At 51.3% G+C, this 17,611-nt stretch overlaps 1 protein-coding gene and 1 long non-coding RNA gene across 24 annotated transcripts in view; one reads left to right on the plus strand and one right to left on the minus strand.

Moving 5' to 3' along the window:
• The window catches only part of Mical3 (microtubule associated monooxygenase, calponin and LIM domain containing 3), a 242,212-nt gene that overhangs the window by 20,566 nt on the left and 204,035 nt on the right, over positions 1-17,611 (minus strand). For 9 of the 23 annotated variants that reach the window (XM_030255258.1, XM_011241258.3, XM_030255249.1 and 6 more), the window contains 9 exons: positions 17,244-17,381; positions 13,943-14,005; positions 10,644-10,754; positions 9,472-9,618; positions 8,881-8,963; positions 6,130-7,927; positions 5,588-5,682; positions 1,523-1,573; positions 264-374 (listed from right to left, as the gene is read on the minus strand). In XM_030255258.1, the coding sequence (XP_030111118.1) occupies positions 264-374; positions 1,523-1,573; positions 5,588-5,682; positions 6,130-7,927; positions 8,881-8,963; positions 9,472-9,618; positions 10,644-10,754; positions 13,943-14,005; positions 17,244-17,381 (2,597 nt within the window). The remainder of the gene's footprint in view (positions 1-263; positions 375-1,522; positions 1,574-5,587; positions 5,683-6,129; positions 7,928-8,880; positions 8,964-9,471; positions 9,619-10,643; positions 10,755-13,942; positions 14,006-17,243; positions 17,382-17,611) is intronic. The other 14 variants (XM_030255248.1, XM_030255251.1, XM_030255252.1 and 11 more) reach the window with 5 other exon arrangements.
• Positions 6,733-17,611, plus strand: part of Gm43915 (predicted gene, 43915) — a 38,655-nt gene continuing 27,776 nt past the window's right edge. Inside the window, exon 1 of the long non-coding RNA NR_138099.1 lies at positions 6,733-6,862. This is a non-coding gene — a long non-coding RNA (predicted gene, 43915). The remainder of the gene's footprint in view (positions 6,863-17,611) is intronic.

Below are 17,611 nucleotides of genomic sequence, written 5' to 3' on the forward strand. Positions count from 1 at the left end.
CTGACTCAACATCTACGCTAGACCCAGGCTTCCAGGAAACTCAAGGCATGGACCTTCTTTTCTATAGACAGTGCCTCAAAGACTGGGCCTCTGTAGTGCATGACGCTGAAGCACTTTGAGTTTGTCATCTTGGAAGACAAGAACGCCCTATCTGCTTCTGCCCTGGCCTCTTCACCTTCCGTGCTGTGAGGCCCTCTGGGGGTACAGGGTGATGCTATCCCATTTCCACTTGCGCATCATGGTGTCCCACGGTCAGCACATACCTGGGCTCGGTGCAGCCGCTTCAGTTCCTCCTGCTTAGCCTGTCTCCGAGCCGCCTTCTGCACACGCCTCGTCAGCTTGGCACTCAGCTCCTCCTCTGTGTAGGTTCTGGGCTAGAGAGGGTGAGAGAGCACCTGAGCCCACCGCACGCAGGTGGAAGCTGGTTTAGGTGGTGAGTTGGCATGGTCTCAGGGAATCACTGCCTGGTAGCCAGCTGGGCATGGTAGGTGAGGCTGGGCCACAGACTTCACCATAATTGTCCCTGCTGAAGTCTTAAATACCACAGGGTACAGCTGTGTCACACAGACCCCAATGTGAGGCATTTTACCTCTGTGGCAGCAATAAGAGGCTTAATGGAGGCTGCATGTTGGGAGATGAAACCACAGACATGCAGAAACTCCTTCGGCATTGAGACCATCGTGGCCATATACGCATTCCTGTGATTTTCTTAAGGTGCTGTGGTGATTGTAAAAAAATACAACTCAGTAACACGTTTCTCTAGGCCTCTTATTTCTAAGATACAGGGGAAAAAAGGTTTGGAAAGTGAGGGGGTCTCTCCCCTCCCCGTGTTTGGGATCCCTTTCTTCAGGTGAATGGGGTTCATAAAGACTTTAGTAGCTACCATCTAGAGGAGAAAAGCCATGGGTGCCTCCATTGTAAATCTCAATGAATCCAGTCTAATGCAGGCTGAGAAACAATCAGTGGTGCTGACTGCCAGCGTCAGCAGAGGCAATGGTTGCCATGGAGAAGAAGGGTCAAAGTGACATGGTGGGGTAGTTGAGGTGGCACCTGTGAGCTTGGTGGAAGCACTGGTAGATGTCCCAGCCACCTGTACACATAGGCCACTGATACATTCCCAAGCATTCAGTGACTGGACAGACACTGGGCAGCCACTGAGAAACACGAGTTTCCTAAAGGAGCTCAAATGATCCAAGGTCAGGTGAACAAGCAGAAGGTGGTCTCTAGGATTGTTCCGGTGTCCCAGTGCCCTAATGGTGGGGGCTGGTGACTATTCCTTGCTGGGCTACCCAGACCCACAAGGGCAGCTCTGCCCTCACCCATGATGACATGCGCTCCGGCCAATGGAAGAGTGACTGTCTCCTCCTCTTTCTGTGACACAACTAAAGAAGGTTCTACTGTGACAGCTGCATGCACGTATGACAGTTAGTGAGGACGCGGCTGCAGGCCCAGCAGGGCTGTCCAAGTGGTTAATCACAGACAGGCATGCAAGGAGGGCCAGACAGTGGGAATGAGACACTACCTTTGATGAACAGGCTCTCCTGAATGCCAAGGCGTGTGGTACATAAATCGACTTTTAAGGGGATTGGCAACGGAAAACAAAACAGAACAGTAATGATAATGATGATTAAAAAAATGAAAACAGAAATGGAACAAAATCAGTTAGAGGTTTAAAACAAACACCAGACAATCACATGATCGTGTCCCACAATGCCACACAAGACTACACAAGAAGGGACCCTGGACGATGAGTCTCAGTGAACTCCACTGTCAGAGTTGGGGTTGACTTTTCTATTCGCAGAACAGCAGACCCTGGAGCCCCTTGTGTCTGTTCCTTGTTGGATCCCAGTTTGTCGAAATGTGTGGTGACTTGGCCCTCCTCAGCCACGGCAGCCCCTTCCTTCCTCTCTGTTCCTGCCACTGAACACTTAGCATGGAATGGAAGACATGTCCTGACACTGGGCAAACCTGCTTTTTCAGAACTAGACCCAGTGAAGGGAACCAAACCAGCACAAATCACGGTTTTTTAGAGGAAGTACCAGTGTTTGGGCAACCATTGAAACCTCTCCAGTTCACACACTGACCAGAGTTGCTCAAAGCCTTGGCCGGTTTCCTTTGCTTTTGTGGTCTTCTCATGGGTCACATAAAGTGCCTAAAGGTCCCTGTGGATGCAGGCAATCGGAATCTGGTGGCACCCAGGACAGGAGGACGCTAAGGGTGGCACATTGGGGGACCTGCACAGGATACCACATGCATGCTGGCTGGGCACACACTTGCTGCTTTTAGCTCTGAGCACGGGCATCATGCCTGCTCAGTTCCTCTCCCCTGCATAGCCGACTGTGAGTTAAGTCGTCATGCAGAACGGGCCAGTTTAAAAAGGTAAAGTACAGATGTGGTCCCCAGGGTCCTACACTGACACACTTCAAGAGCCATGCCGACACCTGTCTGCAAGGGATCCACAGCAGCCCCTTATTAATGCACTCCCTGCTGCGACTGGTGCCAACCTGGCAGTGGCAGTGACAGGGAAGACAAGCATGACACACTCTGGGTCACCTGGGAAAGTAGGGTCAAGAGCATGGCTCGCTGGCAATGGAACTGTGTCAGGGCTACCAAGCAGGATAAGGGGGCTCGTAGAGGGCAGGACAGACCCTAGTGGGCCTCAGTGGTGAAGGAGTAGTTGGGCAGGCTGCTCATAAGAACCAGATGGAAGCAAAAGGAAGTTACTTCTTGTTGTCAGGGCTTTAGATGGCTAGGAAAACCTAGATTGGGCTGGAGAGATAAGCCTGTTCGTAAAATACATGTTTTGCAAGCATGAAGACTTGAGAGTGAGCTATAAACCCCGTATAAAAAGCCAGGCTTGGTGGGGTGTGCCTGTAATCTTACAGCTAGGGAGGAGGTGGAAACAGGTGGATCCTGACCCCCAAGATTTGCTGTCCAGACAGCCAGTCTAGCCTACATGGTGAACTCTTTATCATACATACATACATACATACATACATACATACATACATACATACATACAAACAAGTAGACAGACACATGAGGAGTGACACTCAAGGTTGTTCTTTTAGCTTCTCACATGCATGTTAAATGCATGTGCTTGCACACACATGAATAGAAACATATAACCCCTAAATAATTTGATTTTGTATAATAAACATTTGAGTAAAATCAAGGTTTTGGTTTTCATTGTGCACGTGTCGCTATGGAAACTAAACCCAGGCACTTGTTTTCTCAAGTGCTGACTCAGGCCTTGGGTCTGTGAAACAGGAAGAAGCCTGGCTTCCTCCTATACCACACTGTGGCCAGAGGCTTCCTTCTCCAGGCAAGCTAAAGCCCAGATTCCTAAAACAGCAAGCCCGTGGAGATCTTATGTGACAGGTGGACTCCACAGGGACAAGATGACTCCTTGTGGTCACAGGGAATGCTGAAGACAAGCAGGACCAGGGCAGTGGCAAATGTGGGCCCCTTGCTCCTGATTCTTCTAATTTTGAGGGGTTTCAAACCCAGCAACACTGAAGGATGAAGCCAGTGGTGCCAGAACACCCTTTACCTCGACTTCCAGATGGTACAGTACCATGTGAGCCTGAGGGCACAGTCTTTACATAGCACCTTCTTTCACTGAGTTGTTTAGAGGTCAGAGACCCAGTCTCTAGAAGCTCCAGCATGGATTTCCTCCTCCACAGGAGAGACACATCTTCCCAATAGTCACAGGAGTGTCACCTACTAGCAACCTGACATCCATTTGACGATGGCATTTAAAAAATACGTATTGTGCTTGCATTCACCACTAGATGTCACAGAGGTTGCAAACCATTCTCTACAGTTTTGTGGATGCATTGTCTTGGCCTGTCCCCCACTGAGGTTCCATGTTTGCTCCCCTCTCCCTCCTTTTGTTTTCTTGAGACAGGATCTTGCTTGTATATATCCCCAGAACTCACTAGGTAGCCCAGGCTGGCCCTGAACTTGTGCAATCCTGCCTCTGCCTCCAGACTGTTAGGGTCGCATGGAGTCACCACACCCAGTAGGTTCCATATTTTAATACCCTGTCCTGCCCTCGTTCAGTGAGATACAACGCCATCCTAAGAGGCATGTTTGCCACTGCCTCTGGTCCTCAGCATTCCCTATGTGACCACCAAGGAATGATCCTGTCCCCGTGGAATACACCCAGTACATAAGGCGTCCAGGCCCTTGCTGTTCTAGGAATCTGTGACTGGCTTGTTCACACTGCTAGGAAATAAGTTCCTCTGCTCTTCCTGGCTATGGTCACTGGGTGGTTATACCAGCATGATGGATCCTGCATAGCCAACTGGGAGCATCTGGCACTCCCCACTGTGGTAAGATGATTCATTACCTCATGGAGAAGCAGTGTGACCTGACCACAAAGGCACACAGAGATAGAAGATTTGACCACTGTGACTGACACAAACTGTCTTCACATGAGCACACTCACCATGGAAGCAAAGGGGACTTTGGGCCACACGATCCTTTACTCGGGCTCCTTCAGGCTTCCTAAGACAGTACCTGAGCCCAGTATAGGGATGGGCTTTGAACCTCATGTGCATGCACACACCCCACCTTTGTGCCAATGTCACTCACTGCCTGGAAGACCTCAGCAGGCACACCCAGTAGCAACACAGTGCACTGAGTCCCCATAAAGAGCACACAGTCCCAGTCCTACACTTGGAGTCCTGATGCAACAAACGAGGCCTGGGTGCAGGCGATGGAAGACGAGAGGTCTGTGGTTCTTGGTGACTAGGACAGCAGATAAAGAGCTATCATTATGCCCAGGGAGACGAGACAGATGAATGGAGAACAAGATAAGAATGAACTAATTTTTTCTAGTCTGTTGAGTTAAAAGAGGAACCGAGTCAGGCTGGAGGATGGGGCTGTAACAGGAAGACACCATCTCAGTGAAACACACACATATTAGGTGCAGAACTACCACAGCCTGCCCTGGTTGGTTTACAGTTCGAGGCTGTTGGCCGAGGGGGTGACTTAAGGCCAAGCCTTGAGAAGCCATGTCAAAAAGGTACATGAGGGGGTTGGTCCCTGAGAGACTGCCCATGCCCCAGTGGATAACCCATACACAAAACTTCTGATTAATGCTGCTTCAGGGTCAATTCTTAAACAAAGTTCTACTTAACAAATTGCCAGAGAGTGAGCATCACCAGGCCTTCCCCTGATGGAGCCACCTGGCCTACCCCCTCCATGCCTAGTGCCGTGTCCATACTTGCATGACTCAAGTAGTACTCCAAGTAGTACTCAGCTCTTCTCCCATTGGCCCTGACAGACTCTGCTCATGGTGTAAACGTTCAGGGAAGGCTGCTAACTGACAGTGTACCCTGGCTTCTTCAGACCGAGGCAATACCCCCAGCTGCTGATTTCAAAGGCCAGAGAAACCTCTCTGTGGTTTTTGCTGTTGACTGTGGGCTGGCACAGCACTCCAAAGTCTGCCTGCTATGAGACCAGAGAGAGCACTGGCTCCTCACCCTGGCTTCAGACTGCCATTCACAGCCTGCTATCCTACCAGAGAATGAATGGATGCTTCCCCACCCTCTCTCTGAAGGGGACTGGGCCCACCCACCTCTCGCTTGGACTTCTGGGAAGACCTCTCAAGGATGTCATCACTGGACAGGTCTGAGTCCTCTGAGAAACTCAGCTGGCGGCGGAGCTGCAGCTCTGTTGGGTGAAGGAAATCCAGGTGAAGATGGCAGCCTGTAACCCCATGAACCCATATTGCAGGAAGTCAGCCACGGGTGGGTCTCTAAAAGATCCTCTTAAGGAAATAGGAGATTATCCCCAAAGGTGATGGGCCTAACACCAAATAAATGACACCCTAGACACCTGCTCAAGACCCCTTGGCAGGACTCTCTGCTCCACTCAAAATCAGGCTCATGTATGGGGACATGCGACTCTGAGAGGATTACCAACGGGAGTCCACCCTACTGGGTCCCAAGTTGGTATCTGCCTCGGTTCATGCAGTGGATCAGGCTGAGTTGGGTGTGGCTTGTTCCCTCTCCTAAGAACCCCTGTGGGAGCAGCCCAGGAAAGTGGATCTTTGTGAGCTGACTGTCCAGGGAGGCACTCCTCACAACCGTCCTGTGAGCATCCTTTGGCCATCCTTACCTGCTCTCACCATTGGAGACGCCCTGCGCTGGCCGGAGTCCACCGTGGCGCCACTGGACGGCGTGCTGGAACACGATTTCTCGTCGCTCTTTTTCTTCTTGTCCTTCTTGTACCCAGAGAAGACAGATTTCCACAGGGACTTGGGCTTGGCTACCACATCTTCTGGGAGGCCTGGGCTGGGTTTCTCGGGGGGCCGGGCTTCCCCTTTGGTTTTCTTCTCTTTCTTATTCCTGCGGGGGGAGAAGAGCGACGACCTCTTTTTGCTCTTTCCACTGGAGCCCTCAGATGAGGTGACGGAGCCATCGGGGCCTCCTGAGTCTGACGGAGGGGAGAGGATCTCTTCGCTGGTGGCTTCATGCTTCAGGGTGGGCTCCTGGGTGCCTCGGAGGCTTGGGTGTCTGGTGGACTCGGATCCTAGTTCCTTGCCCTGCGATTGTGCCGTGTGGGACCTGGAGGACACCATCTCCATGGCCTGCATCCGGCTCAGCTGTTTGGCCATGGCATCTCGCAGTGCCTGGCTCTTCACAGACTTCTCCCGGGCGCGCATGCGCTCCTCGGCCAGCTCCTTGGCTTCCGCGGAGACCAGGGGCAGCCCCCTTTTCTGTGGTGGCACGTCCTGCTCCAGGGGTGGGAGTCGCCCGTTCTCCTTGGCCTGGAGCTTCTCCGAGCGGGACCAGCAGGAAGGGGGTGTGAAGAACTTCTCCTGCAGACTGGAGTCCTCCGTCTTATCATCGTAAGTGTCCTCCACATCGTCGGCAAAGGGGATCTCATCCACACTCTCCACGAAGGACTTCCGAACCTCCTCCCTGGGGGGCTGGGCCGGCTCCCGTGGGGGCCGCATGAATGAGGCAGGGGTGGGAGGGGGGATAATTGAGGCCTCCCTGCGCTCAAAAGTCTGATGGGGTTTCCTTCGAAGGGTTGCAGGCTCCTCGTTGGGGGGTGGGGGTGGGGGTGGGCTGGAAGGTGGGGTGAGCATGGTGGAGTCCGAGGTGTTGAAGCTCTGGCTGCCCAAGGTCTTCATGTTGGAGGAGCTATCATGGAGGCCCAGGCCTGAGCTGCTGGACAGGTCCCTTCGCTCCTCCTGGCTGCTCCTCAGCTCCTTGTCGGAGGGCGACTTTGGGGTCAGCAGTGGGGGCTGGTCACCGGCTGACTTTGGTAGGCCCAACCTTTTAGGAACCGATGGAGGTTTCAGAAGGCAGAGACCCTCATCCTGAGGTGACTTGTCAACTGAGTAGGACTTTAGGGATATTGGCTTCGAGGCAGGGGAGGGGAGGCTGGGCTCTGACCCCTTGCTCCGGTCCACGGGAGTAAGGCCCAGGCTGCGGCGGATCTCAGCACTCTTCATCCAGAATTCTTCCACCAGATCACTCCGCTTTAAGACCTCCTCCACAGCCAGGGGGCCACTCAGTCTGTCTTTGGGGTCTCCTTGGCTCTTCACGGGGAGTGGGGTGAGGGGTGTGGATGTTTTGGCTGGAACTGGCTGGAAGCGTATGGGGGACTTGGTGGGCGATGGGATGGAGGCATCCGAGGAGGGCTGAGGTTGGGAACAGATGGGGAGTTGGGTGGGGGGAGGTGTGGGAGGAGTGGGAGGGGCCAACAGAGACTCTGGCTGTAAGCTGGTGGGTGAGGTAGGTGATCTGGCTTCTGGCAGGGCCACAGGCTGTGACCGGATGGGCGAGAGTACAGCTTTCTGTTCTTCAGGGACTTCAGCTTTGGGCTTTTCTCTGAGGAGCAGAGGCGTGGGGAAAAGTGGCTCCTCGGGGGACTTTACCTTGGTGGCAAGTGGGGATTTGGCCTCCTGCACAGAAAGAAGATAACAGAGGCTCAGTGATGAGGGTTTGAGAAGCCAGCGCCTTCCCGCCTGGACTTTCTCAAAGGGCCGGCATTTATTGAAATAAAATCCTCTCCATCCTTTGGCTGTCATTCAGAGCTACAGGAGATGCTTCCTCATTTTCTGCTCTACTTGTTAACTTTTTAAAAATCTCTCTGCTTAGCTTGAACAGCTTGAGCGTTCAGGGTTGGTTCATCTCACACACATCCTTGCTTCTTGGTCTACTCACATGAATACTGGCCAAGGGCACTCATGAATGTGGCTTTCATCCTAACCCACAATCACTAGAGCCCTGGAGTTCCCTGGGGCACTAACATGGGGCTAATGCTATGAGAGGACTTAAAGCCACTGCTTAGTGCAGTCTGCTCTCCAGTCACACTGTCCCTCTGAGCAATCACGGCGATGTCCACAGACACTGAGAACACCCACCCTGGTTCTCAGCTTAACTCTTGGACTGTGCCCTGTTTCCTGGAGCCTCAGAGACCAAGGCCTGGGTTTGGACTCTGTCCTGGTTTCCCCTGCACACAGTACTTCCCAGATTAAGGACCTCAGACGTTAGCCTGAAATGGATCATTCTCTAAAGTGTCACACACTGCTGGGAACTTGGGGGTATGCTTTTCATTTAAGTAGTTACATATTTGTTTTGCCAGAGAAAAAAATATACCTCTTATAAACCTACAGATACATAAATATCATTGCATTAACTTAAAAATAAACTTGCCCACCCACAAGGACCAAGGCAGCAGCTGGAGCCCACACCCCCTCAGTGGCCTTGCCTAGCACAAGATACGACGTTTTTAGAATTTCACAAAATGAGCTGGCGAGAGGGCTGTATCGGAGCTTACATCATGGGTCCTAAGATGGAGTTTCTTCAAGGTCCTAAGGTCCCAATGACATCTCCCCACCCCCGTCCTACTCACCTCTGTCCCAGGGCTGCGAGCTGGGGAGAACACACCAACTTGTTTCTCAGGTGGCTGGCTAGGGCTGGAGACTTGGGAAGTACCTGGAAGGAGGGACACAGGGCTTTATAATAGGAATGAGGTCCCTTTCACTCTACATAGACTAGGAGTAGGGCCCAGCCAGCTCCATGGACGGTCTCACACTCCAGCCAGTCCCTTGTGGAGGCAGCAGAGCAGGTACTCAGATAGGCTAACGTGCACTGTGTTTCTGGGTCTGCCCTTAGACTGTTCTAGAACAAAAGTCAAGTTGACTGCCCATCCCTGGGTACACCTGCAGTGGCACCCTGGTCGCTATGCGTGGCAGCTATGATTTGGGTCTCAAGCTCTGTGAAGTGCTTTTGGTGTCCCCACGATCCTCAACAACCCAAGGAGAGGTACTACTGTCTGAGGCTGTTTGTAGAGATCTGTGGCCCTAGACAGGCAAGGACAAGGACAGGGACGGGTGGGGCTACTGCTGGGCACCATGGGCTCTATTCTGAAGGCCTCCCCTGGTATTACAAGCATGCCCCTGTGGTCCCTGGTACTCTGGAAGTCATTCCTCCTGCCCCCCACCTCTCTCCTCTTGCTTTGGCGCATCAGATGGCTTCTCTTCCTCGTTTTCCGATACTCTCAGCTCCAGCTCTGCTTTCACCTTGGCCTGGCTCTGTAAGCGATGCTCCGCTTCAGCATCAGAAGGGATGTCGTCAGACCAGTGCTGATCTGGAGGATGAAGGCAAGAGGCAAAGCGTTACACATCTGAGCTCTGGATGCGCTCCTTTTCTGTGTCTTGCTTCCTTAGAGAGGTGCTTCATGGGGCGACTCACTGTGGCACGAGGTCTAAACTAGGCTCAGCAGTCCCTGCAAACCAAGCCTCTTACCAGGCCAGATTCAACACAAAGCATCTTAGTATGAAGTTTGCAGAAACCTGTGGTGCTTTTTTTTTGTTGTTGTTGTTGTGTGCATGGAATGTGTGTGGGGGTGGTGTATGGTATGTGTTGTATGGTTATGTGGTGTGTGTCTGTCTGTGTGTGTCCTCATCTGTTTTGTTTGTGTGTTTGGGGTAAATATGATGTATATATAGGTATGATGTGTATGTGTATGGTGTGTGTGCTTATCTGTTTGGTGTGTGTGTGTGTATGGTGTGTGTGTATGGTATGTATGTCCTTACCTGTTTGTTGTGTGTTTGGAATGTGTATGATATGTGTGTGTGTATGTGTGTCTTCACCTGTTTGTTGTGTTTGGGGTGTGTATGATGCATGTGTGTATGATGTGTGTCCTCATATGTGTGACAGCCAGAGGCAGACACTTCGAATTGCTCTTCACTTAAGTCGCACTGAACCTGGAGCTGGCCTTTCAGCTTGACTGGCTGGCCTGTGAGCCCCTGAGGTCACCCTGTCTCCACCCTCCTCCAGGCCTGGCTTTTACAAGGGGGTCAGGCAGCTGAACTCAGGCAGCCCTGCTTGTGCAGCAGACACTATACTGCGCATCCTCCCCACCCCACCTGTCTGCTTTTTACACGCAGTGACTGTGACATAGCAGGCTGCAACAGAAAAACAAAATCAAAAAACCCTTGGTGGGGGGGATGTATCTGCGGACTTATCTTCCCTTTCTTTCACTAGTCTCAGAGTCTCCCCCTCCCCACAGCGCCTTCTCCCTAAACTTTTGCTGTAAGGTATCTTTTGTGAGTCCCACCCACTCTGGTCCTGTCCACCACAGAGGCGGAGAAGGAAGGCTGGGCCCCATACCATCCAGTTCAGCACCGGTGTCTCCAGGGTCCCCATCCTCCGCGGCTTCCCCTTCAGTCTCTGCTGGCTCAGAGTCCGCGTCCTCTTCTAGGTCATCCTCATCTAGAGGAGCTGTAAAGCAGAGACATTCAAGGACAAGAGGAAAGGGACAGACAGACAGATGCCTATGCAGGGCACAAGAAGATAGTAATGCATAGGCCACGGGGAGAAAAGAGGCCCCCGGATAACATGGAGTGCACTCTATAAGCAGTGTGGGTGCCACAGTCATGAGTCCACTCTAGGGGGCCAAGTAGAAGCAGGAGAGGGGCTTCTGGCCTGGAGGCATCACTGTTTCACCAGAGGCTGCTGCTGTGAGATCCTCAAGTCAGGCATAGTCAAGGGATGCTGTGAGGCCATCACCGTCACCTCTAACGGTGCCTACACAGTAGGCCCAGTGCTGGCCACTAATGTGCAATGAGGTAGTCCCTCATTTTGAGGTAGCCAAAGGGCCATGTTCCTCATGTCCACTTTTGGGTGACAAAGAGCAGGCCTGAGGGTCAAGTGACTCTGCTGTTAGCCTGCATCGGCACATGTGGAGGCCGATGCTTTTCTGGAGACAGCTTAGAGGAGTTTATTAAAGCAGGAGGGTGAACCTGAGGGGGTATGAAAAGTTCCCTTTCTGCCAGGTGGGCTGGCACACGTCTTTAATTCCAACACAGAAGAGGGAGAGGCAGGTGGGTCTTGAGTTCGAGGCCAGCCTGGTCTACAAAAGTAAGTTCAATGATAGCCAGGGGTACGCAGAGAAACCTTGCCTCAAAAAAAGCCAAAACCAACAAACAATTCCCTTTCTGGGCTCAAGAATTGCTCTTTGGGGCTGCAAAACAAAGCAAGGCTCTCTTCCCATTTCATCTGCCCTGACAGACAGCCCCTTAGTTTGTCCCCCACCTGGTCCTAGGCTGTGTTAGCAGAGCAGGAAGGACAGAGGCTTTGCCTAGGATGCTGTCAGCCTGAGGGTGATAGCTTTCAGTTCCACAGATCAGGGTATCAACTCTGAGCTGAGAGTGGGAGGGGCCAAGTCAGCACAGGCCACTGAGCTCAAAACTAGAAAAAGAGGCTCCCTAAGGGGGTTGATGCGAGGGGCAGGGGTGGGGGGGTGGGGGACTGTGACTAGGAAGCAGCACCTTGAAGATTCTGGGAACGCTGTATTTCTTGGCGTAGGAGGAGGCAATTCTGTGAGTTTGGTTTCTTTAATTCCCTACACTGTACATTTTTTATACAGTTACTTTTACCACAATTCATTAGATGATGATAGTTCAAATTATCTATCTATCTATCTATCTATCTGTCTGTCTGTCTGTCTGTCTATCTATCTATCTATCTATCTATCTATCTATCTATCTATCTATGTCTTTTAAAGACGGTCTCACTATGTAGCTCTGGCTGGCTGGGAACTTGCTGTGTGTAGACCGGGCTGGCCTTGAACTCAGAGATCCTACTGCCTCTGTCTTCTGAAGAGAGGCGTGTGCCACCATGCCCAGATGAACTTTCTCAAAGCTGAAACTGGAGAGCTATGGCAAACAAGATTGGAAAACTACAGACAGCCCAGGGTTTAGGAAGGAGCAGCTGCACTCCAGATAAAGTTCCGGGCTCCTGAACCTCACCACCTGCTCTTTCTGAAATACCAGTGCCATCCAGGGAGTTGGCAGTGCCAAGGCACTCTCCTATGCTGATGGCATTTGCTAAGACAGACAAGGGAGAGAAACTCAAGTATCCCCACAGGTCTAAAACCTTCCAGTGATCTTCCTGGGACACTCATGGGAGACAATCACCAGGGAATGTGTGACTGTGACTCTGGGGACACAAACACCCACCGAACAACATCCCTGGGGCCAGCTTTAAGACTAAGCTTTGTACTTTGGTGGTGAGTTCATCCTTGTACACTCTGCCATGTAGGAGAATAAGAGACTGCTGGAAACAGATTCCGGGCCCATTCTGGAGGGCCCTTGTGCCATCGAGGTGGCAACCACATTCTCTCTGGCAAGAAAGTTGGAAACAGTACAATGGAGACCACTCCTCAGTTCCCCAGGCTGGTTCAGCCTGGTCCTGGTCTCTTGTTCCTTCCCACAGTTTTCCTACTAAGAAACATCTGACGTAGAGTTGGAAGGGGGGGGGGGGTGTTTCTATGCTCCTGGGAATACCTGGAAAGGAACGATGATCACACATATCAAGAAGCAAACACTTGAGAGCTACTGTGCAGCGGTAGCGGATGTGTGCGGAGACACAGCTAGAGCGATGGAACTCTTGTTAAGATGGAGCGCTGCGCTGGAAGCGGCCACACAAGTGAGGAGCAGCCACACGCTACGGAAGCTGGGAGTCATGGTTTACTGTAGCTGCCTGCTAGGACATCCTTCCTCCTCAGCCTCCTTCCTCCTTCCTCTAGCTCGAAGGGTGATGATAACTCAGCGTTAGCCAGACTAGACTGAACCCTATCCCACCACACGTGTCTGCTTTCAGCTGCTGGTGGACAACGGGGGTGGGGTGGGGTGGGGGGGTGGGAGGTGGAGGTGGTAAAGACCCACAGTGTCACCCCTCCTGGTCCCAGAAGTCACTGCCAGGACACCAGTTTCCAACCAGGGTGGATGCTGTCTCCTTTGTGGGGGTGTGCGGGATTAGATGGAGACCGTTCAGCACTTAGCGCAGAAGCCGAGGACGAGACATCCTGTAGTGGGAAGGACTGTCCTTTACCAAGTGCCAAGCATCTCTCCTTGAGAAAAAGGTTTCTACTAAAACTAGTAAGGGCAACTAAGTCTTTGTCAGGCTGCCTTTGGCCTGTGTAGCTTAGTCTGGGGACCCAGGTTTGCTGCCATATCTTGTACAGCTTAGCAATGCCCAGCGCTCCTCACTGCCTTTCTTAGTTTTGACTGCTCCTCTGACACACTGGTAGGTTTGTGGAACGCGACATCTGATTTCACCCCACATCCACCCCTACCCAACTTCATTTCTATAGGTTTAAATCTTCACCATAAAAAGCTTCCTTTCACCGTGGGTTTCACAACCAACGGCTAATGATAATTTTTAAGAGGTGGGACTCCGTCCTATCTCCGCTGTTGGTGTCCAGGCTGCCTGAGGATGGAGGATGCACTTCTGGTCCATGCACAGATGGGCTGTCTGACAAAGCATGCAGAAACCCCACCCACTGGCTTTGCCCTCGCATGCACCAGCGACAGGAGCCGAGTCCTAGAGTTAGGGCACCAGCAGAGCTGCCTAGAGAAAGAGGTTATGATGAACGGGGCTCGGGGTGTCAAATATCACCAGACTACCTCCGGAGACAGTCTCCAACCAGGCCTGCACTGCTGCGCGGCGTACGGAGGGAAGGCCGGTCACTGAATTTAAAACAGATGATAAGTACAAAATTATACATTGGTAAGTCCTCAGCAGGGACAGCTGAAGTCTGTCCTAAAATTCAAAACAGAGGAAGAGAAACAGAGACATCATAACACAGATGGCCATGTGGTACTGTACTGGCTAGTTTTGTGTCAACTTGACACAGCTGGAGTTATCACAGAGAAAGGAGCTTCAGTTGAGGAAATGCCTCCATGAGATGCAATTGTAAGGCATTTTCTCAATTAGTGATCAAGGGGGAAAGGCCCCTTGTGGGTGGGACCATCTCAGGGCTGGTAGTCTTGGTTCTATAAGAAAGCAGGCTGAGCAAGCCAGGTGAGGCAAGCCAGTAAAGAACATCCCTCCATGGCCTCTGCATCAGCTCCTGCTCCCTGACCTGCTTGAGTTCCAGTCCTGACTTCCTTTGGTGATGAACAGCAGCATGGAAGTGTAAGCCGAATAAACCCTTTCCTCCCCAACTTGCTTCTTGGTCATGATGTTTGTGCAGGAATAGAAACCCTGACTAAGACAAATTGGTACCAGCAGAGTGGGGTATTCCTGTGACAACCTGACCATGTTTTGGGGAGGTCTGTGGAAGGACTTTGGAACTTTGGTCTTGAAGATCCATTTGTTGTTAAGAGCTCTGTGGGATGTTGTGTAGGAGCTTGGAAGATAATGTTGAGAACAGTGCAGAAGATGGAGGCCTGGCTTGTGAAATTTCAGAGGGAAAATTAAAGACTCTTTTCAGGGCCATTGCTGTTTTGATTGTGAAGATTCTGTAGTTCTGGTTAGCTGGGGCTGAAGAATCAGCTGTGATTAACAAGATACCAGAACTACTGAAGCAAAAGCTTTGCATTACTGGGACTATTGATGCTGGTTAGCTGGAGCTAAGAAATTAGCGGTGATTAAGAAGAGACCAGCATCATTGAGGTGACATCTTCTGGGAAGTGTTTTCTGAGAGCACAGTGGCTGTGTTCCAGATATAGCCAAAGTTGTACCTTGTGCTGTGGCTGGACTTGGTAATGTGTAAGAGTCACCCAGGTGGTACTGGTTTTGAAGGCATGAAGGAGTTGAGCAGAACAGCTGAGGCTTGGCACTGTGAGAGGCCATGGAAGGCCATTGGTGAAAGTCCAGCCTCATTTGCAATTGATGGCCCAGGACTGAAGGGGTCATGCAGTGTTTTGGAGATGCCAGTACCATGAGATGACCACCAAGAACAGCAGCAGCAGTGGAGTACAGGCATCTGGAGCCTAGAGGATGACGCGTGTGCTACAAAGGGCCTGGCTGGAGAAGTGACCCAAGCCCTTGGAGGAGCCCAGAAGATTGTGAGTTGGATCCCAGACATTGGACAGTTGGAGATTGACTTTTGCTTTTGATTGTGACTGTGCCCTGATATTTTCCCTCTTGAAGGAAGAAACTGTTTTAGTGGAGCCCACAGTTAAGAGACTTTTAATTGTAAAAAGACTTTGAATTTTAAAAGAGATGGATATTTTAAAGAGATTGAAAATTTAAGAATATGTAAAGACTGTGGGACTTTTAAAGTTATTTAGAATGGGGATGAATAAGATTGTAAGGGTTGAGGCTTACTAGTGATGTTTTTGTGTGTCAAGTTGACAAGGGGTCAATTGTACTGGCTAGTTTTGTGTCAACTTGACACAGCTGGAGTTATCACAGAGAAAGGAGCTTCAGTTGAGGAAATGCCTCCATGAGATGCAATTGTAAGGCATTTTCTCAATTAGTGATCAAGGGGGAAAGGCCCCTTGTGGGTGGGACCATCTCAGGGCTGGTAGTCTTGGTTCTATAAGAAAGCAGGCTGAGCAAGCCAGGTGAGGCAAGCCAGTAAAGAACATCCCTCCATGGCCTCTGCATCAGCTCCTGCTCCCTGACCTGCTTGAGTTCCAGTCCTGACTTCCTTTGGTGATGAACAGCAGCATGGAAGTGTAAGCCGAATAAACCCTTTCCTCCCCAACTTGCTTCTTGGTCATGATGTTTGTGCAGGAATAGAAACCCTGACTAAGACAGGTACTAACACAGGGTGTGTGTGTGTGTGTGCGCGCACGCTCTCTCGCGTGTGTTCCAATGTTGGCCTCTGTGACAGGTATTTGGGACAAGGAGAAAAGAGAACTTGAGAGAGGGCAGCTCTGGCTAGGGCTGCTGAGTTGTCCTTGTCCCCATCTTGCGGGCCACCTTGATGTCCTAGAGGAATAAGACACCACACAAAACCCCAAGTCTTCCCATCCATGACCAGAAGTGATTTTCTATAGCCGCAGAGCCCTGGGAGGCATCACCCCAGCCAGAGAAGGTGATGCCACCAAGAGTCCCTACATGGAAGACAGGGGTCAAGGAGAATGACACATGACCACCACACCTCTAAATGGGCTTTGCTCTCATTTTATTGTTACTCCTTAGGAGAAGCCAGAGCTAGGGTATGGCGGGTAATCTGTTAGGTCCATGGCTCTGGAGGCAGAGCTTGAGTTCAAGGTCAGCCTGGCTAGCTTAGTGAGCTTGTCTAAAAACATAAAAAAGGAAGAAGGAAAGACAGACAGAAATTATTAAAAAAAGAAGAAGAAGAAGAAGAAGAAGAAGAAGAAGAAGAAGAAGAAGAAGAAGAAGAAGAAGAAGAAGAAGACGACGAAGAAGGCCAGGCATGTCAGTGCACACCTTTAATCCCAGTACTCAGTAGGCAGAAAAGGGCAGGTCTTTGTGAATCTGAGGCCAGCTTGGTCTATATAGCAAGTTCTAGGCCAGCCAGGGCTACACAGTGAGACCCTGTTTTAAACAAACAAATAAGAAGGGAGCCAGAATAAAGTCCATGTGCACCTTAGTGGGAAACACAGGCCACTCTGCCCAGGACTTGACATAGCCCACGAGATGATGAGATGATGACCGCCAGACACGCAGTGTGCCCCTCCTGACTGTGACTCCAAATACACTCCCCTCCCTCGTCCTCACATGCACTCATGCAACACCCACTCTGCCAACACACTGAAGACGGATAAAGAGTGCCCAGCTGAGAAATGCAGGGGACAGCAAATTCTAGGTCTTCTGAGTCAGGTTCACACTCCTGTTCTTCCTCATGAGAGACAGAGCCTTAGAATTCAGAACTCAGAGAACTTTACATATTCTTGAATGACAGGCAAGGACAGTGGTCCCTCTGCAGACAGGGCCTCTGCAGCCATGGGAAGGGCCAGGAATGGGGGCTCAGGACACACACCCGACTCTGGGGCTCCAAGCAGTTACCTCTAGAAGTGGAGGACTCAGAGGTTGGGAGCATCCTCTCCTCTGCCTCTCTCTCACGGATGTGTGTCCAGTGCACATCAGCCTGGATCGCCAAGGGATCCGCTGCGGTTATGATCTGCTGCAGCCTCTTGTTCCCGGCTAGGGGGCCAGGTCCCCAGGAAGGAGGATAGAGGGAGGACAGGAAGGAACAGCGAACAGTCAAGGGAAAGAGGGAGGAGACAGCACAGGAAACGAAAGAGTTACAGCGTTTGCCAGGACCAGTGTGAATAAGAAAGAGGTAAAAATTGAGAACATGCATGTTTGCACACACACGCAAGCACACACGCACACATACACACATGCATACCCACACAGATGCACACCCGCAC

This window comes from Mus musculus, chromosome 6 (assembly GCF_000001635.26).
Source record: "Mus musculus strain C57BL/6J chromosome 6, GRCm38.p6 C57BL/6J".
Classification (NCBI taxonomy): Eukaryota; Metazoa; Chordata; class Mammalia; order Rodentia; family Muridae; genus Mus; species Mus musculus.